The sequence below is a fragment of the Aquarana catesbeiana genome, linkage group LG03 (genome assembly GCF_042186555.1).
Source record: "Aquarana catesbeiana isolate 2022-GZ linkage group LG03, ASM4218655v1, whole genome shotgun sequence".
Classification (NCBI taxonomy): domain Eukaryota; kingdom Metazoa; phylum Chordata; class Amphibia; order Anura; family Ranidae; genus Aquarana; species Aquarana catesbeiana.
In genome coordinates this window covers 498545806-498569389 of record NC_133326.1, presented here as the reverse complement: position 1 = coordinate 498569389, position 23584 = coordinate 498545806, and the positions used below count along the sequence as shown (strand labels likewise).

The following is a 23584-nucleotide window of genomic DNA, read 5'->3' as shown; positions in this document are numbered from 1 at the left end:
CATATTGCAACAGTACCATGTAGTTGTAACATGAAGATGAACACAAAAGCCTTTGACATAGCCTCATTGTTATAATTCAGCAATATGTTCCGCCATTGAATTAATGATTTCATTGGCCTGCAGATACATCTGCAAGAGCGCGTTTCTATGACTCTCAATTCTACAGTCCTTATGGGCAACCAACAGGTCATGTTTTCCATGAGGGCTCATTCATACAAGCAGGTCCACATTAAGGTGTGTGTTTTGCATGCGCTCTACAATGCATTGTAAAGGGCATTGCAGTGCTTGCCTTTTTCCTTTTACTTGACACTCATTTAGGGTTAATGCACACTGGCTTAAAAAAACACCAGTGCTCTTGTGCTAGCATTTGGGAGCACTTAGCAGCATTTTGGCACATTTAGCGTTTTTTTTCTGCCAGAAAACCTCTTTAAAATATGCAAAACAAAAGATTTTTTTTTCTGCCTCTAAATGCTGAGCTTGAAATGACACATAGGATAATTGCTTCTATAGGCAAAATGCTAAACTCCTCTAGGTGCAGCGTTTTTTAAGCCAGTGTGCAGGGCCCCTTACTTGACTGGTGTATGGCTGATGTAGTGTCTGCCACCCCCTCCTACTACACATCCCTATTACTGACCCAGCAATACCTTAGAGAGAAACATGCGACACACTCTGGATTTAAATGGCCGTAGTGGCCCTTTGTTAACAACCATAACAAATTATTTTAAAACATATTCCATTTTATAACCCAACTTTTTTACCCATTTTAAACTGACTGACTACGTCTCAGGTTAATGAAGGAAGGTTTTTCTATCGCATCGACTGTACCACCACCACCACCACCTAAGCATCCTGGACCCTAGCCGCAGTTCCACCAGCTCAGGGACAAATTTTTTACCATTTTTTCACCCGATGCAGCCCGATGACTGATAGCACATTATTTCCATGGTAGGGAAGGTACCCATACCAAGATGGGCCCAACCCGTTCCACACCACATACTGTATTCCTTCAAACATTCCGATCTTCAAGAACCCAAGATCCCTGCCACAAATGCCCACCAGTGAAGCCTCACGCATTGGCCTCAAGGCCCTTTGAAGCCCCTCGTGGAGACCCAGAAACCACATATCTATGCCCACCGCTGACAAGTGCACTCTGTCACCCTTCAGATACAGCCCATTGTCTCCCTCCAACTCCCCATTGCGAACAACCATCCCCTTTGCAGACGATAATCTTTTCCACTGCTTTATTGACCTTGATCCTGGCCTTGTTGATATGATCCACCGATCGGGCCTCCCGCCAAGCTGCCCTGCCAATTATATTAAACCGGACTAGTACAGTGTCCAGAAAGGCTGACCTCAATTGGAGAAAATCCCACTTGATGTCACAAATAAGCTCTCTGGAAGCCCTAATACTGAGGTCATTACCACCCACATGCATTAGCAGCACATCAGGATGCCTATCCATCCTGGCGTACCGATGAATTTCCGGTAACACCCGGGACCACAGCAAACCGGGGATCCCAATCCACCTAACCACTGCCTCACTGCAGGGAAAACCCAACTGCCTGCTTTCCGGCCTAACCAGTGCCCTCTTAGCCCCCCAGTGAACATATGAGTAGCCCAGTATCCACATCAAGCACACCGGGTCTGAAAAACATAAAGCACAAGAAACAAAAGAAAAACCTTGAACACCCCCTCAACACAAACAGACCCCGACACTTACCGCCCGGCCCAGCAAGGCCACAGCAACATGAACACACATACAGACAACACAAGACAAAAGATGCCTCCCTTTTTCCACCACTGAGAAAACCCCACTAAGGAGCCCCCCTCAACCTTAAAGAAGATGCGGATGTACATACCAGCGAAAGCAGTGAGATTCCCAATGACCAATTCACTGTAAGATCTGGTCGCTCAAACCCCAATGCGCCTCCTCCGTGGCCGCCCCAATCCGGAGAGAATGTGAGGAATATTCCCCTTGCGAAAAACCTCCTGCCACCAAACATTTCCTGAACACAGACACAAACTGGTACTGTGACCCATCCTCGTGGGTCCGGAAAGGACCAGACCCAGCAGGCCGCAACAACAACCAAGCCCTTACCACAGTGACCGGGCATAGCGACAGGCCCGCCACTCCGCCGAGGACCACCCTAGCCCCTTTTCCCAGCTAGTCGGTTTTTGATTTGCGAATGAGCAACATGACAGCGTCGCCCTGCACCGACACATCTGCCACATCCAACCCCCAAACCACCGCCTTGGAAGGACTAACCGATTCACCCACCTGTAAAGCTCCAAAAAAGGTCACAACAAAAGCCGTCCTGAACAATTGAACCTCGAAGGAGGAAAAACAGACATGGGGAGGAACCCCCGACAACACTTCCAGCATACCCAATGACACAGGTCGCTGGGAATCCGGCCTACCTCGACCCTTCCTATAACCACTCAGGGCCATCCACACCATAAATGCCTTTTTAACATCCTCAACACCTGCCATTTTAAACAGAAAGGCCATCTTCCGATTAACCAAAGCGACGGACACCCCTTCCTCACAGTTCTTACTGAGAAAATACAGCAACACATGTAACCCATCCTCATCGCTAAAACAACCCCCAACGGTACTTACCAGATCGTGCCACTCTCGCCAAACCTGCTCATAGGCTTGCCATGTAGCATCTGCTACCGACTTCCGAATCAAAGCAGTTATGCTGGCAAAATGAGATACCACAAGTGACTGGGCCATGGGTTTCCAAGATCCTCCGCCCCCTGTGCCAACTGACGGAATCTGTCCCACTGTAGGTGAGAAAGCGCATCAGCCACATCATTCTCCACCCCGGGGCATGAACAGCAAACACAAAAACATTCAAAAGCAAACACAACAACACCAAATGGCAGAGTAAGCGGACCACAGGCAAGGAGGAAGCCAACAACGAGTTAATGGCATGCACCACACCCATATTGTCACAGTGAAAGTGATTCCTAAATTCTGACCCCCAAAGTTCCACCATAAGCACTATAGGAAAAAATTCCAAAAGTGCCAGGTTATGAATGAGATCAGACCCACAGGCCATGAAAGTAATCCGCGTAACCCACCGACCCAGCCGCGACCGTGTATAGTTCCAGTTCCTCAGCTGGAACCGCATGCCCCATCCAGAAAGACCTTCCATTGTACTGTTCCAAGAACATGTCCCACACCAGCAAATCATCCAGATGCATGTTGTAACGTGGCCAACAAGATAAGACAGGACCGATCCCCCAGAGGGCCCAACACCAAAAAATTATCCAGATAGTGCAAAATGGATCCCAGGCCCGACAAGTCCTTGATGACTTATTCAAGAAAAGAACTGAACATGAACAGGAAATGGCGCAACCCATCAGCAGGCACTGGTCAACAAAGTAGTTCCCAACGGCAACCTGTCAGGGCTGGCTCAGCCCTTACTTCTCTGAGCTGGCCGCTCAGCTGTCGGCTAATTGCCAGCTCTCATCTCTCTCCACAGTTAACCAGCTGTTGTGGATCTGCTCGTCAGTCCCAAAGTAGTTCCCAACAGCAACCTGTCAGGGCTGGCTCAGCCCTTCCTTCTCTGAGCTGGCCGCTCAGCTGTCGGCTAATTGCCAGCTCTCATCTCTCTCCACAGTTAACCAGCTGTTGTGGATCTGCTCGTCAGTCCTGCCTACTTAAAGATCTCCAGCTCACTTCATTCCTGCCTTCGCCTTGGTCACAAGAAACCATCTCCTGCGTTCCTGTTTAAAGACTGGCTTTGCTGACATCCCTTCTGGCTCCTTATCCTGCTTGCTGTTCCTCTACTTGGATCCCTGACTTCTGGCCTGACTGATTACCCAATCTGGTTACTGAACTCTGGCTTGGCTGACTACTCGATCCGGTTACTGGACTCTGGCTATGCTTTGACTGTGCTTACTTTGACTGTGCTTACTCTATTTACCTTTTTATTTTTATTAATAAACAAGTGTGATTTTACTGTACTTTTGTCTCGGTCTGGTTCATGGTTTCTGACACAACCCAACAGGTGAACACTACCCAGGTGGACCGGCAACAGGCGAAAAGCTGATTCGATATCAGTCTTGGCCATAAGAGCCCCCCCGACCAAACTTTTGAACCCACCGCACTGCTTCATCAAACGATGCATATGAGACAGTAGGGAGGGATCGATCACATCATTCACAACCCCTCTTTTGGGTGGGAAAGGTGGTGGATAAGGTGAAACTGGTTCGTTCCCTCCTGGGGACTACCCCCAATGGTGAAGCCACCAGGTCCACCACCACCTTCTGCAGGTTTCCAGAAACTACTTCAGAATGAGCAACTTCAAGTTAGCCGAAACAGGGTGGACACTGGCCAACGAACTCGGAATTCGAAAACCCTCCATAAAACCCAACCACAAAGTTCTCGCAGCAGCCCTATTGGGATACCTACTTAGGTACGGTGCCATTTCTTCCACCCTCACTGGTGTCTTCCATTTTTCCAGCGTCGGCCATTTTCTTTCCTTTCTTGAAGCACTTGGACAAGGAATGCGAACCTCTGCAACCAGAGCACTCATGGCGGAAACAGCAGGAAACTCCAAATCTGCAGGCGCCCTCATTAAACTGCCAGCAGAACCCCTTGCGCTTTGTGGCCGATGGTGAAGAGGTATTGGCACCCCCGGCCCCACCAGGAAAGCGGGACGGAGCAACCCTGGCCTATGTCATGAGCTTCATCCACAAGCCAATGTCTTTATGATCCCATCTCAAGGACGGTCTCACAGCCTTCCGCTGCCGGAATTGCTCGTTGTAGCGCAGCCACGCCACTCCCCCATAGACCCGCTGGGCCTCACTGATGGAGTCCAAATAGCAAAACAACACCGAACAATTCTCCGGCGGCCTTCTCCCCTATGACGCTAGCCAATATGTTAAATGATTGGAGCCATTTGGTGAACGTCCGTGGAATAAGTCTATAGCGTCGCTTCTCTTCCTCCTCTTTTTTGTTCTCATCAGGTTTAACTTTGTCCAGGTTAAACTTCTCCAGCGGTAGCAGCAAAAAGATCTCCACGTATTCCCTTTTCCAAATCTTCTCCCTAATCTCTGCTTTCAAATGAGACCCTAAGGGGTCCTCGTAGCACACATAAACCTTACACCGCAAACATGGGGAGGACTGTGGCCAACCCGTCTGATGCAGCAGGTGGCCACGGAGCTGCCGCACCAGTGGCGGAAGCAAAGGCGATCCCGCGACAGGCGTCCGTCCATCCCCCGCTGACGTCCAGGCTGAAACCAGTGAGACTGAAGGAGCGAGGGGCCCTAACACAGATCCCCTTCCTAAAAGATACCTGCAGCCTGAGACCAGAGCTATAAACAAATAGGGATGCAAAGCATCCCCAGATCCCTCTGTCCACTGGCCACCAGACCCCCCACTAGACCCAGGAAAGCCCAGCCCGCTAACCAGAGCCCCCACCCGTCCCCAGCAGCCAGGTGCAGAAACAGGCTCGCCCCCCGCGTGCACCACGGGAGATACAGCACTAAGGACAGCAGAAGCAGACACAGACACAGGACTAACAGGGACAGATAAAGGCACATTCAAGGATTTACCAGGCTGCCTCGGGGAATCCATCCGCACAGCCGTACCCCCAGATCCCTGAAGAGGTCTCATCTGGACCTCAGCCGCCGTGCTCTCCTCTTCATCCGGCTCTGACACCTCTCCTTCAGACCGCTGATCTCCTTGCAGGCAGTGGACGCTGATGAGGTGGAGGGGACCGGGTGCCCGGGAGTGACATCATCAGCCAGCGCCCTGCACACCACGCGGCTCCCTGTGTCCTGTCTCCTCCGCCGAGCACTCTGAAGGCCTGCACCTGCCTCAGATGCCGATCCACGATCACCGCAGTCTCCTGAGGTACCTCCACTTCTCCCATTTGTGGTCGCGGCCGTCCTGGAGGAGATGCCCGCACCTGCAACCGCTGTCCTTCCACACCGGCTCCTGGTCCGCAGCTGAAGGAGGCCTGGAGGGGGATGGAGAAAGCACCCTCCCAGCCGGGTCCCGCCGATATTTAGGGGATTCCTCCCAGCCCCCGCATAGGGAGGAGGAGCAGGTGTCTTCACCCTGGGGGCTGGAGGGTCCAAAATTGGGCTCCCTGGGCGGGTAACGTCCTGGCTGAAGCGCTCAGGAGGCCGGGACCTCCTCGCAAGTGGAGAAGCAGGGGCAGGCGTAGCAAGGCCCTGCCCCGACCCCTGTAGCACAGCTGCAAGCTGTGAGTTCAGCCACAGAGGGCCATTTGACAGGGCTGCTGAACGCAGCTGCCCCAGGATCCTATCCACGTCTTCCATAGTTTAACAGCAAAGAGAGGGGGGAGAGCGCAAAACCTTCTCCTGATGCTGTATCCACTCTTCCTACTGTCCCCCTACTGAGATCTATTACCCACACCCCCCGAGACCAAACCCAGCCTCCTGGCCGTGCCCCTACCCCCCCCCATTAAACCAATAAGGAAGCCCCCTTTGTAGGGCTAACTATCAATACCCCCAGTACAGATTGCCCGGCAACCCCCAGTCATGTAGGCCCTACATCTAAGCTGACCTTCTGCTCTGGGCCTGTTCTGTATGCATGGCAACATGTTGTAATGCATTATAGCACTAAAATGCAATATTTGCTACTTTTTTTGTCAGCACACACCATCGTGGCTCGTTAGTGTAAACTGGCGCAATAGGACATAAAGCAGTTTGCCTTGTCTATGCATTGGGACTGCTTTGAACAAGGCTGACCAATGGGCTGGGGTGCACAGGCCCTGGGTGAAAATCACTGACACAGACAGTAATAAAAACTTAAAAGCTGTTCTAACCTTTCCTCTCTCCAGTAAAAAAATAACTTTTTGTGACTGTATTAGACAAATTAAATCTCTGCCACTAGGCCACATGCAGCAATGAAAACTTGACAGAGGTTCTAACTCTTCCCCACATCCAAAGCAAAGAAAAAAACCTGTGCGTATGTGATCCACTTCAAGTAGATCTTAGTCCAACCACTAAAGTTTCATATCATCTTTACCATGTTGATGCAAAAGTAATTGCCAGTCATTTTAAATCTGCAGCTTTAAAATAATACCTGCTGATCTCTACCATAAAAGGTCCTTCAATAGACTTTTTCCCTTTTATGGGGATTACAATGGTCTTCTTGTTTTGCTCCTGCATTGTTACCCCTGGTATAGACTACAGGCATGGTACACCATTGTCTCTATCAGAAGGCCAGTTCATGTCCAACACTGAAGCAAGTGCATGTAGACAGGAAGTGACTGAAAAAAGGATAAAAAAGGGTGAAAACAGTACTTTATAAAAGGGTCTTTTTTATGGTATATGGTGCCTTAGCAAGCAAAATATCAACTATTTAGGGTTTAGATCTACTTTCAGTACACAGGAGCAGAAGAATGTAGTTAGAAACAATTTAAAAATGCCAGCACTCAATAGAGCACTGATCAAAGGTTGCTGTTCTTAGTCAACAGAGGTTATGTCATGCTTTCCCAGAGCCCTACTGGACTATAGCACACATTTCCTTTCCTCAACTCCACAATACAAGGAGGGTGTTCTATAGTCCAGCTGGGGAGAACTGGACAGGGCTGACAGTGCTGCTTGACATTTCACTGTAGCAGAGATGGCATAGTCAGCTCAATAGAAAATGTTGGGAGCCCACTGGATTTCTGGCAGATGGACATGTTTTTTCTGTGCTTCCAAACAGAAAGGTTGGCATCATTGTGTATACGCTCTAAAATCTTCTTTATTGCGATCCACAGGTGATATAAAATTCACATACAAAGTGTGTTGACGCGTTTCAGCCCAGGTAGGCTTTAGTCATAACAACGTTGTCAACAAACACAGCACAATAGACAAGTGGCATCTGGTTCAGGAGATGAACATCAATACATAAGTCCAAAATGCTATAAACAATATGAGATATAATTAAAACAAAAATATTAGGGAAATATTCTAAAATATTAGAAAATATGTCTAATATTTTTGTTTTATTTATATTTATATTTATATATATATATATATATATATATATACATATATATATATATATATATATATATATATATATATATATATATATATATATATATTGTTTTAATGTTTCCTTGTCATTTGGAGAAACCGTAGTCTGGGCACATGTGTGGCACTTTGATACACTTCATGATGATATTTGGGTTGTATCACCACACCACTCATTTTATTTTTCTGTACTTGCAACATTTTTGCAACAGAGAGGCAAAATGTGGGGGAAATGTGCTTGCATTATAGAGATATACTACAAATGTTTTTTTTTTAAACCGACACAAACTGTCATTTTTGACATGACTTTAAAATTGTATAAGTTTACTTGTCTGCTTTCTTGTTTTTGTACTAAATATAAGTGATTTCTAGATAAGCCACTTTAGGGATCTCTCAGTGGCTCAGTGCAATTACCCTAATGTCTCTTACCAACTATTGAGATACGATAACCACACGGATTTAAATTTTAACTAAGTTTTTCAAATATTTTCAAATCTCTGAATCACAATAATAACAAATTTCAACAAATCCAAAATAAATAACGAAAACAACAAATACATTTCTATTCATTCTTTTAATTTGAAGACAGGATGCAATAGATTGGGCCTTTTGTTAACGTTAGAAGCATCCGAAATAATGTGACAACATAACGACAGATTCAGATCCATTTGTTTTTATCTCAGTGAGCGTAGCATGAATTATAGAAAATGCAGTATATAATACGTGTGAAATGGAAACATATTGCAATAAAGAGTTACAGTAAGGTATAACATGTATGATTCCTACTTATTGTGTTTGGGTTGGATGGAGGTGGATCCCTTAGAATCTCTGAATCATTACATGAATTAATCTAAATCTTCCGAAATATTTTCTGAACGTGCAAATCAATTTGGAATGAATATACAAAACAAATCTGAATATACAAAATTAATTCCGAAAACAAATCATTCTAACATATCAAATATGACAAAATGAAATGATTAACTTAATGAATGAATACGAATTGAAAAAATGGAGGACATCTCTAATTACAACCACTGCGTAGCACTGCAAAGCAGAAAACAGAGCCTGTGTATATGATAATTACCCCGATGCCAACATAAAATTTTACACTCTACATACGAACAAGGTATTTTGAAACCAATAATATGATTATTGACATGAAGCTGATTGTTTTTACAGTGCCTTGAAAAAGTATTCATACCCATTTGAATTTTTCCACATTTTGTCATGTTACAACCAAAAATGTAAATGTATCTTATTGGGATTTTTTGTGATAGACCAACACAAAGTGGTACATAATTGTGAAGTGGAAGGAGAATGATAAATGGTTTTCAGAATTGTTTACAAATAAATATCTGAAAAGTGTGGCATGCATTTGTATTCAGCCCTCTTTACTATGATACTCATAACTAAAATCTAGTGGGACCAATTGCCTTTAGAAATCACCTAGCTAGTATATAGAGTCCACCTGTGTGTAATTGAATCTCAGTATAAATACAGCTGTTCTGTGAAGCCCTCAGAGGTCTGTTAGAGAACCTAAGTGAGCAAACAGCATCATGAAGGCCAAGGAACACACCAGACAGGTGAGGGATACAGTTGTGGAGAAGTTTAAAGCAGGGTCAGGTTATAAAAAAATACCCCAAGCTTCGAGCATCTCATGGAAAACTGTTCAATTCATCATCCGAAAATGGAAAGAGTAAGGCACAACTGCAAACCTACCAAGACATGACCGTCCATGTAAACTGACAGGCAAGGAGAGTATTAATCAGAGATGCAGCCAAGAGGCCCAAGGTAACTCTGGAGGAGCTGCAGAGATCCACAGCTCAGGTAGGAGAATCTGTCCACAGGACAACTATTAGTTGTGTACTCCACAAATCTGGCCTTTATGGAAAACTGGCAAGAAGAAAGCCATTGTTGAAAGAAAGCCATAAGAAGGCCCATTTGCAGTTTGTGAAAAGCCTTGTCGGGAACACAGCAAGAACACAAAAATGGAAGAAGGTGCTCTGGTCAGATGAGACCAAAATTTAACTTTTTGGCCTAACAGCAAAACGGTATATGTGTCTAAAACTAGCACTGCACATCACCCTGAACACCTCATCCACACCGTGAAACATGGTGGTGGCAGCATAATGGCACAGGGAAGCTGGTCAGAGTTGATGGGAAGATGGATGGAGCCAAATACAGGGCAACCTTAGAAGAAAATCTGTAATGCCGTGTATGTTGGATGTGAGCTTGTTGTGGGAAAGTCCGACCGTGTGTATGCTCCATCGAACATTTGCTGTCTGACTTTCCGCCAACAAATGTTTGCTAGCAGGTTCTCAAATTTTCCGCCAACAAAACTTTGTTGTCGGAAAGTTTTTGTACACAAGTCTGCGCACAAAAGTTTGCGCATACTTGGAATCAAGCAGAAGGAGCCGCACTGGCTATTGAACTTCCTTTTTCTCGGCTCGTCGTACGTCTTGTACAACACCGCATTCCCACATTCGTAATTGTTGGCCAACATTTGCGTGACCGTGTGTATGCAAGACAAGTTTGAGCCAACAACCTTTGAACAAAAATCCACGGTTTTGTTTGCGGAAAGTCCGATCTGGTGTACGGGGCACTAGAGTCTGCAAAAGATTTGTCACTGTTGCAGAGGTTCAGCTTCCAGCAGGACAACAACACTAAACATACAGCCAGAGCTGCAATGGAATGGTTTAGCTCAAAGCATATTCATGTGTTAGAATGGCCCAGTCAATGTCCAGACCTAAATTCAATTGAGAATCTGTAGCAAGACTTGACAATTGCTGTCCAAAGACGGTCTCTATCCAATCTGACAGGGCTTAAGATATTTTGCAAAGAATAATGGGCAAAAATGTCACTCTCTACATGAGCAAAGCTAGTAGAGACATATCCAAAAAGACTTGCAGCTGTAATTGCAGTGAGAAGTAGTTCTACAAAGTATTGACTCAGGGGGGCTGAATACAAATTTTACACTTTTTACATATTTATTTGTAAAAAATTTTGAAAACCATTTATCATTTTCCTTCCACTTTATAATTATGTGCCACTTTGTGTTGGTCTATCACATGAAATCCCAATAAAATATATTTACGTTTTTGGTTGTAACATGACAAAATGTGGCAAGGCACTGTACATATTAATCTAAAAGCCAAAAACAAAAACAAAAAACCCACTGGACGTTGTGTTCCTGATAAGGTAACATCAAAAAGAAGAATCTGCAGATACAAAATAGAGCAAGGAAATATAGTGCTGATATCTAAACAGTTGTAAAGCAAGATATCTGTGAATAAATATATGTTTATTTTCCGATGTAAAAAAATAGAGTTTCACTTTAAATGTCTAAGCAATACACTTACCTGTCTTTCAGTGTGGTCACGGAGCAATAAACCTCTTCATACAACCATCTTGAATCCTCACATTCACCTGATGGGAGATGAGTCTGCTTGCATTGCTTACATCCGCATAACCCAATACCTGGATGCCAGTGGTGTTCCCCGAACCGCCCAATCAGAGGAGACATGTATTTGGCATCGTCGTGATGGAAAATGGCAAAATGTTCACTTTCACCGATCAGGGGCCCCTTCAGTCCTCCCACAGTAAGAGCTTTAACTATATATTTTTTTGTAGGATAGTCACAGGCTCCTAAATATTGTGATGTCTTTTTTTTCTACTTCTGTTCATGGACCATGAACAATTACATATGGTATAGGCCTACCACATTGATACAAACAAGAAACTTGCAAAGCCCTACAAAGGATCACTGAATATTGACATTGCTGGTCATCACTTTACTCATTATAGAGGGCATTACTGTAAGCCAGTCAGGCTATACTGTCTTGCACCTAACAAAGCTTACTGAGAGTAAAGGAATGCAGTCCATTACCTATCCACCTGCATTCTTAACCATTTGACAATAGGAAAAAGTAAATGGCCAGGACCTTCTATTGTATTTGGCATTAAGCTCTGGATTGTAAAACTGGCTAAAATTAATTTCAAAACAGACATTAAATATGTATTTCAGTTGTGTATAAAAAGTCCCACATTTGTGTAAGGTATTTTTATAATGTAGGCTGGAAAGCATAAACTTCCATCCCTCTTTTTCTGTAAATGCGCCTCAGATTAGATCTAGACCAACTTTGATGAAAGTTATCATTCTACAGATGGCAAAAAAAGCATAAATGGAGCACTGCAAACTATTTGGACTTCCTCTTCAGCTATTTATTGGGTTCTGAAGCCCCCGATCACATAGATTCTAGCACACCAGGCCTGGCTGGCAGCCATTGTTTCTCTGAGTAGCTACAGGTTTATATTCATTGATTTAGTAATGCTGACAATCCTTTCTTTTACCTTCAAGTTCTGCCAGCAGCAGAATTTTACTCAGAACCATCCTCTGTCTTTGCGTTAAATGTCCAAAATAGCTCTGGTTTCAGTGACAGTCTTTTCAGTGAGCAGTCTAAATTTATTTCCTTAACTACTTACTGATTTGCTCTTTCGAACCAAGAAACTTTCAACAGCTCTCTGCAACATCCTATTTTTAATGTGTCCATTTTTTGGCACTCAGCCTTTCTAATAAACCAACTTTCAGTGCTTTCTGTTAGCTAGTCATAGTTCTGAAAATATGATCATGCAGATAGTAGTATGATGGTCCTTGAAGATGTATGTAGGATATATGCATCTGGGTAGAAAAAAAAAACAGTAGCCTATCCTAATCAAAACAACTATTAAATTAGTCTATATAACCAAGGGGTTTGGTTACCAACATATACAAATAAATCAGTATACACAAATTTCTGTTCTAAATGCTTTATGTATAGAAAAGTTAAAATACATAATAAAACCATCCATTGGGTCCTTAAAATAACATAAATATTACCCAGTGTTTTATTCCGAAAAAGTGGTTTTGTAACCACAGTGGAGAGCTAGTTGATCTCTAAATGAGTTACACTGAAGTTCATTATTAGTTTTAACTTGGACTTTTTATTCTTAAATGCAATAGGTGGATTATTTTTAACACAAAGTTGTGAATGAAACATTGAGTAACAGATGGATTTGTTATGTACTGTATTTTAAGGTTGTGTCAATTAAAAAGAAATGTACAGTGGGGCAAAAAAGTATTTAGTCAGCCACCAATTGTGCAAGTTCTCCCACTTAAAAAGATGAGAGAGGCCTGTAATTGTCATCATAGGTATACCTCAACTATGAGAGACAAAATGTGGAAACAAATCCAGACAATCACATTGTCTGATTTTTTAAAGAATTTATTTGAAAATTATGGTGGAAAATAAGTATTTGGTCAATATCAAAAGTTCATCTCAATACTTTGTTATATATCCTTTGTTGGCAATGACAGAGGTCAAACGTTTTCTGTAAGTCTTCACAAGGTTGTCACGCACTGTTGCTGGTATGTTGGCCCATTCCTCCATGCAGATCTCCTCTAGAGCAGTGATGTTTAGGGGCTGTCGCTGGGCAACACAGACTTTCAACTCCCTCCAAAGGCTTTCTATGGGGTTGAGATTTGGAGACTGGTTAGGCCACTCCAGGACCTTGAAATGCTTCTTACAAAGCCACTCCTTCATTGCCCTGGTGGTGTGTTTGGGATCATTGTCATGCTGAAAGACCCAGCCACGTTTCATCTTCAATGCCCTTGCTGACGGGAGGAGGTTTGCACTCAAAATCTCACCATACATGGCCACATTCATTCTTTCATGTACACGGATCAGTCGTCCTGTTCCCTTTTCAGAGAAACAGCCCCAAAGCATGATGTTGCCACCCCATGCTTCACAGTAGGTATGGTGTTCTTTGGTTGGAACTCAGCATTCTCTCTCCTCCAAACACGACGACTAGTGTTTCTACCAAACAGTTCTACTTTGGTTTCATCTGACCATATGACATTCTCCCAATCCTCTTCTGGATCATCCAAATGCTCTCTAGCAAACCTCAGACGGGCCGGGGCATGTACTGGCTTAAGCAGGGGACATGTCTGGCAGTGCAGGATCTGATTCCCTGGAGGCGTAGTGTGTTACTGATGGTAGCATTTGTTACTTTGGTCCCAGCTCTCTGCAAGTCATTCACTAGGTCCCCCCGTTTGGTTCTGGGATTTTTGCTCACCGTTCTTGTGATCATTTTGACCCCACGGGGTGAGATCTTGCGTGGAGCCCCAGATCGAGGGAGATTATCAGTGGTCTTGTATATCTTCCATTTTCTATTTATTGCTCCTACAGTTGATTTCTTCACATCAAGCTGCTTGCCTATTGCAAATTCAGTCTTCCCAGCCTGGTACAGCTCTTTGGTCTTCACCATAGTGGAGTTTGGAGTGTGACTGTTTGAGGTTGTGGACAGGTGTCTTTTATACTGATAACAAGTTCAAACAGGTGCCATTAATACAGGTAATGAGTGGAGGACAGAGGAGCCTCTTAAAGAAGAAGATACAGGTCTGTGAGAGCCAGAATTCTTGCTTGTTTGTAAGTGACCAAATACTTATTTTCCACCATAATTTGCATATAAATTCTTTCAAAAATCAGACAATGTGATTGTCTGGATTTGTTTCCACATTTTGTCTCTCATAGTTGATGTATACCTATGATGACAATTACAGGCCACTCTCATCTTTTTAAGTGGGAGAACTTGCACAATTGGTGGCTGACTAAATACTTTTTTGCTCCACTGTATATGTTGGTAATCTAACAATGTAGGTATACAGACTCCTTTAATATATATAATAGTCAATTAGAGGACACAATATCCCTCAACTGTAGAAATGAATTCAGAGAAAAGAGTAGGTGTCCTCCACTGCGACCAGCCCAGTTGTATTTAAGTATCTAAGACATTTTTTTAATCTTCGATAGAATAGAATATAGATAAAAACGTTGCAATATTTTTTCCTTGAAAGGAAACTCCATTTTAGACAGACAGTTTTCACCAGAACAAGTGCTCATATTGGAAAATTTTTAGTGTCCTGTTCCATTGACAACTTTGACAACTCTCGGTCACAATAATCACCAAGACAAAAAGAGGACAAACCTTCCTAGCAGAGAAACAGACAGCAATAAAAACCCAAGAGTTCAACATCTTTTAATAACTGTACTCATTCACAAGACAATTTAAAACAGCCAGTGTGTTTCAAAGGTACAACGATCTCCTCATTCTGTAGGGCTGAAATATTATATATAATTGTGAGGAATCAAAATTGCATAATCACCACCATTAATTGTTTGGATGATGACACATGAAAAATGTCCAGGATTTTAGACTGTCAGCTCTTTGTGCTGGCAGTCTCATTGAACTTTTAACATGTAAACTTCAAGCTTTGTGTCCCTCAGTGTAGGAAGTCATTGCACAATATAGGGGTTATTTACTAAAGGCAAATCCACTTTGCACTCCAAGTGCACTGCAGTTGCACTTGGAAGTGCAGTCGCAGTAGATCTGAGGGGGACATGCAAGGAAAATTAAAAACAGCATTTTAGTTTGCACATGACTGGATGATAAATTCAGCAGAGCTTCCACTCATTTCAGATCTACCCCTCAGATCTACATCGACTGCACTTCCAAGTGCACCCGCAGTGCACTTGGAGTGCAAAGTGCATTTGTCTTTCGTAAATAATCCCCTATGTGAATGTGATTCACCTTCTTCAGCCATAACTGATGAGTAAAATCTAACACTTCACACACACACATTCCAGCAATAAAAACCTGACAGGAGGTTCTAATTCTTTAAACACTTTATCTAAAACTAAGTTTTGGTTTTTAGATGTAATTTAAATGCTTGTGGTGTCAAAAACATTATCAATAGTCTTCATATCGATCTCTGTTTCCCTGTTCTGCCTCTTAGATCCTAGGTCCAGCTATAAAAAGAGCCTCAACTTCTGTCCAAGTCAACTTTAGGCCATTTTCCTCCAGGCACCAAGATACCCAAGCAGTCATTAATATGCCAAATGTTAAAACCTGTACTACCCATTGAAGTTCTGGCCTTTGAAAGGTAAATGACAGAGGCAAGGCTTAAAGTGTTACTAAATCCAGCACAATGCATTCACTATATCTGGTCTCCCACAGTACACAGAACATGGAAATGCAATTATTTTAGTAAATATAAACTGCTAAATACTATTTCTCATCAGCAGTACATAGCAATCTTGTGACTTCTATTAGTGTCTGATTAAAGCTTGTAGGAGGAGTTTTCATTCTTCTCTGACTGCGAGGCTGCAGGACCCCTGACCCTCTGTCTGGATAGTGCTGTTTGGCCCTGTGTTGATCACATGCACCTCCTCCAAGAAAAAAAAATAAACTCTCTAGCAATACACACCAAACTGAGCATGTGCAGAGTGTCCCCAGAGCTCTGTACTATCAGGAGATGGATTGGGGACAGTGGAAGAAGGAGGGATCAGAGAAGACTGAATCAAACAGCCTTTTTAAATATTGCAGAATATTAACCCCTTAGGTTTCACAATGAATATAGCAAGCATGCTTTACTGCAATGTTTCTCAACTCCAGTCTTCAAGTACCCCCAACATGTCATGTTTTCAGGCTTTTCATTATTTTGCGCAGGTGATTTGATCAGTTTCATGGCCTTAGTAATTACCACAGCCGTTTCATCTGAGGGAAATCCTGAAGACATGATCTGTTGGTGGTACTTGAGGACTGGAGTTGAGAAACACTGCTTTACTGCATATACAAACTGATTTTACTGTTGTGGGTTTAGTAACACTTTAAGAAAGTTGGGGTGTAATCTTGACTTTGGGCAGAAGTTCAGGTCCCATGTACTACCTGGACCTAAGATCAAATTGAAGAATAACACAGGCACGAGAAAGTGCTGTACTTATGTACTGTTGTTAAAAATGTTAGAATGGATCAAGTGTAGAAAACACAACTATTTTTGAACTTTTTATGAAAGAGTCGTGTTTATTGGCTGTACAATCATGTTTCTCAACCTTAGCATTTAAAATATACTTTTTTGTTTTTTTTTAAGAGAAGAGAAAGGTTTAAACGCCTGTAATTTTTTCCATCTGAGATTTACATTCACTTCCTGTTCCATTGATACAACAGGAATTGAGAGAATTTACATCCATAATTTGGGAAACCCTTGTTTGAGACAGATGTGTCCCCATTGAAAGATTTCCTGTGTGTTTCTTTTTCAGTGATAACACACAATTTTGCCTTCATATTTAGTCCTGGTAACACTGATCACCTGGATTTATAGAGACGGTAAATCTATAATCTAGAATCCTTACCCTATTCAAAATTAAAAAAAGTTTTGGTTTGGATACACTTTAACAGTTTACCCATATTTGAAGAAAACCATGCTTTGCCAACCCCCAACATTCTGTGGGTCTCTAGGTGGGGACAGTTTAAAGGTAGGAGTGCAGCTGTTCATTAAACCAATGTCATAATCTTATATGGCCATTGCCTTTCATGCCCTACAATCAGGGAGGAAATTTTGTACACTGTGTATTGAAATCTTATGCCTATACATTGAGTGTGTACTGCCTCTATCTTTTTTTTTTTGTCAAAACTTCAATAAATTTCAGTAAAAGAAACCAATATCATAATCTTTGTATCTTTCAGCTGAGACTCCATCTTTGACCATGGACTCTAATTATCAGTGCCAGAAGAAGCAGCCCCATTCGACTTCTGCAACTCTCTCCCCTTGTCTTTCTCTCTGCACCTCTCTTTTTCGCTGGTCCATACCTCTCTTTCTTTCTTTTACTTCTGAGGTATCAGGTGACAGGATACAGTGCGGAAGTTTGTGTCCAGATATGTGTGAGCCTGTATGCGTTAACATGTTCTCTGCGCAGTTCTAGTCACCCACCAATAAGAGGTCAGGGAGAGAGGGGGTGTGTCTTCTCTGGAAATTATGTCACTGCAAATTGGGACTGTGATTTCAGCAGTGATACTCAAACAGTTTAAATAATGCACCACCAACTTCAAAAACCATTTTACTTTCATTGTGCAATAAAATACAGATTACTTCATTATTAGTAATATGGCAGATATTTAAACAGCTGACGTCATCTAAACAAATTTAATAAAAAACAAAAGTCAGCGAAAAGTGTCAGACATTCACATAAACCAAAAGCACAAGTTCACACATAATAGAGGCATCCCAGGTTTTTAAACTATAAGGTTCTGCAGATGTTGAAAGTACTTATTGATCATTATTCATCTAATTTCATAAGGACTTATTTTTTTTTTTTACTTTTTTGAATATTAGATCAGAGTTATCAAAGGCTGCCTTAACTACTAGAGCATCCGATCAATTTCATAGCTGCGTTAGCAGTCCAGGGACAAAAGTAATAATATTAATAATAAAAAAAGTTTGATTTTTTTTTTTTTTGCTATACTCTGCCCAAAACCTTGCTGTTTTGTGGGTGCAGTGTCTCCGCCTACAAATGTTTTCTTTTTCAAAGAATGTATATTTATTTAAAAGAGCTAAAGGGTTCATCATTTTTACGTTGCAAAGCAATGTTGTGCAATGAACAAACAATAAAAAAATTAAAAAAAATAAAATAAATAAAGTTCAGTGCAGACCAACGATGCAAGCTATAGTAATAATAAATATCTATAAATATTCATATATATATATATATTTTGTGCAAATACATCAGTGTGTTAAGAAAAATAGTATTTCTATTTGAGATCTAATATATGCATGCTTTTATAGAAGTAAAACTTTCTTGTAATAATTGATTTGCAATATGTTACTACAATTTTTTGGGAGGGGGTGGGGAACAGCGATTCTCAAAAGCAACCTTAGAAGCAGTCTCTCTTTTTTTTTCACGTCCATCTTTTGGTGGATAGTGTACTGCTTACCTTTCTGAACATTTGTTAAAATGCTTGTACAATATTCTGCTGTTGAATGAAAAGTTAAAAGTTTTCTTTTTATGAGTTTAGAGTGTAGTTTAATTTATAGTGTTGTTCGGGTTCTACATTTAAATTAGTGGCTGCTTTATTTACTTTAATTATAGGAACACTCTTATTAAAGAGGCATCCTAATGTACAGGGAATTCAGTTTTACTGTCCTCTGCATGGTGGCTTTTTAAAATTAAGCAATGATGAAGTCTAATGATGAGAAGGTCTAGGCATGTTTACATTTTTAGCTATAATAGTGATCTGTCAGATTAGGCTGCTTATCAAATAATCTGTATGATAAATGTGGTGGGTCAATGTCCTCCTGCTTTCAAAAACACCTAAGAACAAATGACAGTACTGGGCTGTGATGTCTGTTTCTTTCTTTAGTGAAGACATGGAGTTAAAAATATATAGGCCATATCCTAGAAACTGGATGGAATAATTTGACATGACTCAAATGTATTCTTGTGCAAGATTTACTGAAAAAGTAGAAGACACGAATCGTAACTTCTGCATCACAATAAGCAGGACACTTGGTTGTTACTACTGGTGGATTTTTTTTCTTGGATATGTGTTATGCACTTAGAATGATCACTAAATTTCAAAGATCTTGACTTTTTGAAGAACAGAGAAGGCAGAAACCATCCACAAAGACTAACCTCTTGATTAATATTTATTTTGTCCTCTTTCTGTGGTCAGTTGTGGTCCTCAGTGATGTTGACTTCTTTTTAGGACGATCATTCATGACTCTTTTTACTTGACTGCAATTGTGCATCATTGCCAAATGGATTTATTTTGGTGTAAATAACACTGATTTAATAGACCATTAAAAAAAAAAAAAACTGGTCTAACAGCACACCTACCCTACACTTTCTTCATTTCAATCTAATGGAGATTAGCAGTGTTTTCAGAATGCATTTGAGTAAAGGCAATTATAGTTTCATTATAGAATTGCAGGTCAATTAGTGTTTAACCTGTATGTGAATGACTGGCCAAATAAGTTTATCAGCAAGGCTTTCTACATTTAGTAGACTCAGATATATTGTTGCATGGTGTCTTTGTTGCCTATATGTGGCCTGTGCCAAATGTCTCCAAAGAGGGGCATTTTTGCATTCACTTCTTGGGGTAAATTTTATGGTCAGGGTAGTTTGCAGAATGTCTTGTCTCTAGTCTTCCGAAAATTGTACCTGTAAAGATTATATTGTGTTATACCGCCTCTTCAGTAACTACCCTCTCACCTGCTACAGAATAATGGTTCTCAAAATTTATAACGGAATGTGAGGGCTAACTTTGAAGTACCTTGAACCATTCCTAAAAAAGAGAACAAACCACAGATACGTCATCATTTGACGCTAGCTAATCTAATTTATCACAGTATCTGAAAAAATAACTTGATGTAATGCCCATACCCACATCAAATGGTTAACCCCCCTATACTTGAAAAACCCCAGCTCATATCTGATTGGTAGCTACGGGCTACAGTGCAGTCTTCACTTGAACTGGACACTATGTGGCTGTTATACACAAATCTCATAAAAACGTTGTGCCTTCACCTAGCATTTCTTGTAGAAAAGTTAGATCCTAGAGTATTGGTTGACTTGGGGAAAGATGTGTGCCAATAGATCAACATTAACTGGATCCTGGTTTGTTGCATACTGGCTGTGGCCAACAGAAACAGTCCTTTTTTCAGATATTTTAATAAATGTAGCTTACTGTGTCTTCACAGCGAGCGTTTTTTCCATTGGGTGCTGTCCTTACTTTTTCTGCCACCTGACAAAAGGGAATTTGTTTATGTTTGACCCCCTGCTCACATGGGGGATTGGTGGCATAAGTGTATCTAACCTTTCCACTAAATGCTAAACTGAGGTGAAGAGGTGGTGCAAGCTTATAGGCTACAGAGGGATGGAGATGGTAGCCTAAAGAGTGAGCAGGGGGAGCAAAGTAAGAATCATTAACCTTATCTAAAAGAAGATCAGTTGGGCTTCCCACCTGCCATTGCATTGTCTCTTTATTTTATCCTTGGTGCAAGCTAGAGGCAAGAGAGCCCTTATTTTAAACATGTTCATACAGGAGAAACCTTAATTTAGCCTCAATAGTTACTCTAAAAGAAGAATCTCTTTAAATCTTAGCTAAACTGATCCAAGCTGTAAAGTCATCAAATACCGTGAAAATCATTATACAGATGTAGGCACTCTCTAATTTCTTGGCTTCATTCTTCTACCAAATAGTATTGAAATTGGATAGATTCAATTTCACTGCACTAGATGTTTTTGAACATCTATTTTGCTTTCATTTTTTTGAAAAACACACCATCATAAATTATCTAGTACTGTCTAAACTTTTTTGGGTGCTCTATGATTTCGCTTTTTCAATACCTAATGAATGTATTTTCTTGAGTGACCAAACATTTCTTGCCTTACCTGCACCCTGGAATTATATTTAATTTACACCCTGACAGAGCTAGTTAATTTTCAAAATTTTTGGGGACATATACATTAGCATAGTATAGATCACTGCTATTAGAGCCCTTTACAGATCAATACTCCACCTCATACTGCTGGCTCACTGGCTGCAGGTGTCAAAGGGCTGCACAGTAAATACCAAGGGGCCACATGTTGGGTACTAAGGTGTTGGGTACTCACATATGATAGCAATGGAAGAACTGACTGTGTAGCTATGGCTGCCTATTAGATGCTGGCCTTGCTGCTTTCAAGGTATGAAAAGTAGAATGAGCTAGTAGCTATATCACTAACTAAAATGAAAACACACTACAGTATTCCTTTAAAGCAGGGATATGCAATTAGCGGACCTCCAGCTGTTGCAGAACTACAAGTCCCATGAGGCATAGCAAGTCTCTGACAGCCACAAGCATGACACACAGGGGCAGAGGCATGATGGGACTTGTAGTTTTGCAACAGCTGGAGGTCCGCTAATTGCATATCCCTGCTTTAAAGGATCAATGTGATATTCCTGACTTTAGAGAATGCCAATGTGCTGTACTCATACTTAAGAAAGGTGAGCGTCAGAGGGTGCTTGCTATGCAGCTTCATAATCACTCTTCTATTTTATGGGCATAAAACTAATTTTCCGCAACTATGCAGAACTCCTTTCATTGACAACACCTGCTATATGAGCCTGTGAATAAAACAGCAGTGAGCAGAGAGACTTTGAGTGTACATTGCTTTCATCCCTGCATATGCTCTTGCTCCTGTATATTTCTTATGGGCCAGAACACTTTCTATATTTTAGCTCTGGCCCTAATTCAGTAAAAATGTTGTCATTGCTTGTACTACCAAATTTTTTATTTTATTTTTTTTTTGGGGGGGGGGCTTTTTTTTACATTACTGTCTTCAAAATTGTATTTTATTTTCTACACATTCTAATATGTTCTAAAGACAAAAGTAAGTAATAGTATGAAACATCAAATTAAAACAAGTTTTTTTGTGTGTTTTATGGTGTGAATGTGACAAAATGGAAAATAGTTTTCATACATACGGTAAAAATAAAAAATCATTAAAAAATAGCTATGTGGAGGACTGAATTAACAATGGTTGAATAGGGTTAAGAAAGGGTTATATATTACATAGAAACCAGTTTAAAAAACAAATTTAAACTTAAATGGTTGCAATAGCTTACATTATATAGAGGGCAACATATAGCATTATACAAATTAAAATGTAATAGTATTGTTACAATATATTTATGAATGAAACTTGCAAACAAAGTATTTAGGCTTCATACATACAGGAGCTACTGTCAGCACTCCTGAAACATAGAGTTCAACTGTTAAACTGACAGCCGGTTCTTGTGCCTTCACTGTGTAGATTAGGCCAGGTAGAGCTCTAAAATCAATCAAATAATGATCCTGCGCTGCAGCAATAAAAACAAAGTGCAAACAGTGCCCAATAAATACAATAAATATACAATTAATGAACTGGTAAATTGATCCAGGGGCATTGATAAATAAATTAAATAAAAGTCAATATGGTGATATTCTTCTAATCAGATGTTTTTCAAATTAATGTCCAAAATGCTCCTTCGAAATAGGTTTAAACAAACCGCAACATCTTGCAAGTGAGAGGTATAAAATCCCATCAATAAGCTCACAGAACCCTCACCTTAATGTCTTTAATCAACATCATAGAATTGTGTAAATGAATCTATTCCGCTACTCTGACATCTACCACCAGGGGGTCCTCCATTCCAGTTAGTGTTGAACTTGAATGGAAGCTTTAGATCCACATCCTCATATTATTCTCGTACTCCCGGGGGGGGGGGGGACTTTATCAGGGGATGAAGTCACGTGATGACGTAACGCGTAGGCAGTGGCCGGAGGCTGACTAGATACCGGAAGTGACGTGAGAACGGCGTTCAAACGCCACGAGATTTGATTTTAAAGCTTATTATTGTTTATATCAATGTAAGAGTCCAGCTTACTGATTTAATAAAAGCCCTTTACGTTTAAAGGGCTTTTTCTCCCATCCCTTCCCTGTTCTCTCTCCCCCCCCCCCCCCCCCCGGGAGTATGAGAATAATATGAGGATGTGGATCTAAAGCTTCCATTCAAGTTCAACACTAACTGGAACGGAGGACCCCCTGGTGGTAGATGTCAGCATAGCGGAATAGATCCTTTTAAACAATTCTATGCTGTTGATCAAAGACATTAAGGTGATGGTTCTGTGAGCTTATTTATGGGATTTTATACCTCTCACTTGCAAGATGTTGCG

General features: G+C 41.4%; 1 protein-coding gene across 5 annotated transcripts in view; it reads left to right on the top strand.

Annotated features, from left to right (window-relative positions):
- The window catches only part of CAMK2A (calcium/calmodulin dependent protein kinase II alpha), a 425342-nt gene extending 402835 nt beyond the window's left edge, over positions 1 to 22507 (top strand). For 2 of the 5 annotated variants that reach the window (XR_012242924.1, XR_012242925.1), the window contains 3 exons: positions 11384 to 11612; positions 15845 to 15991; positions 17575 to 22507. Coding sequence is in view for 3 of the 5 variants with exons in the window: in XM_073621087.1 (XP_073477188.1) it covers positions 11384 to 11612; positions 15913 to 15973 (290 nt within the window). In the remaining 2 variants the exon portion in view is untranslated. Of the gene's footprint in view, positions 1 to 11383; positions 11617 to 15844; positions 15992 to 17574 lie in introns of those variants that run through there. The other 3 variants (XM_073621085.1, XM_073621087.1, XM_073621086.1) reach the window with 3 other exon arrangements.
- Positions 22508 to 23584: the final 1077 nt, after the last annotated feature.